This window comes from Aplysia californica, unplaced genomic scaffold (genome assembly GCF_000002075.1).
Source record: "Aplysia californica isolate F4 #8 unplaced genomic scaffold, AplCal3.0 scaffold00420, whole genome shotgun sequence".
NCBI lineage: Eukaryota > Metazoa > Mollusca > Gastropoda > Aplysiida > Aplysiidae > Aplysia > Aplysia californica.
This window is the reverse complement of record NW_004797690.1, coordinates 347,549-347,805: the sequence shown is the minus strand read 5'-3', so window position 1 is coordinate 347,805 and position 257 is coordinate 347,549. Positions and strand designations below refer to the sequence as shown.

Below are 257 nucleotides of genomic sequence, written 5' to 3'. Positions count from 1 at the left end.
CACCCACTCTCCCCCCAAAAACTCTGGAAATAACCGACAATAACCATCACCCACTCCCCATCAACCCCCCTCCCCCCAAAAACCTCTGGAAATACACCGAAAATAACCACCACCTGCCCCACAGCCTGACGGGAACATGCCATCAGACAAGACAGTGGGCAGAGGAGACGACAGTTTCAACACGTTCTTCAGCGAGACGGGCGCAGGGAAGCACGTGCCCAGAGCAGTCTTTGTGGATTTGGAGCCCAACGTGATTG

General features: G+C 54.9%; 1 protein-coding gene across 1 annotated transcript in view; it reads left to right on the top strand.

Annotated features, from left to right (window-relative positions):
• LOC118478211 (tubulin alpha-3 chain-like) overlaps positions 1-257 on the top strand; it is a gene marked incomplete at its 3' end in the record, with an annotated part of 11,542 nt that extends 11,285 nt beyond the window's left edge. The window contains 1 exon segment of the mRNA XM_035971342.1: positions 122-257. Within this exon segment, the coding sequence (XP_035827235.1) occupies positions 122-257 (136 nt within the window).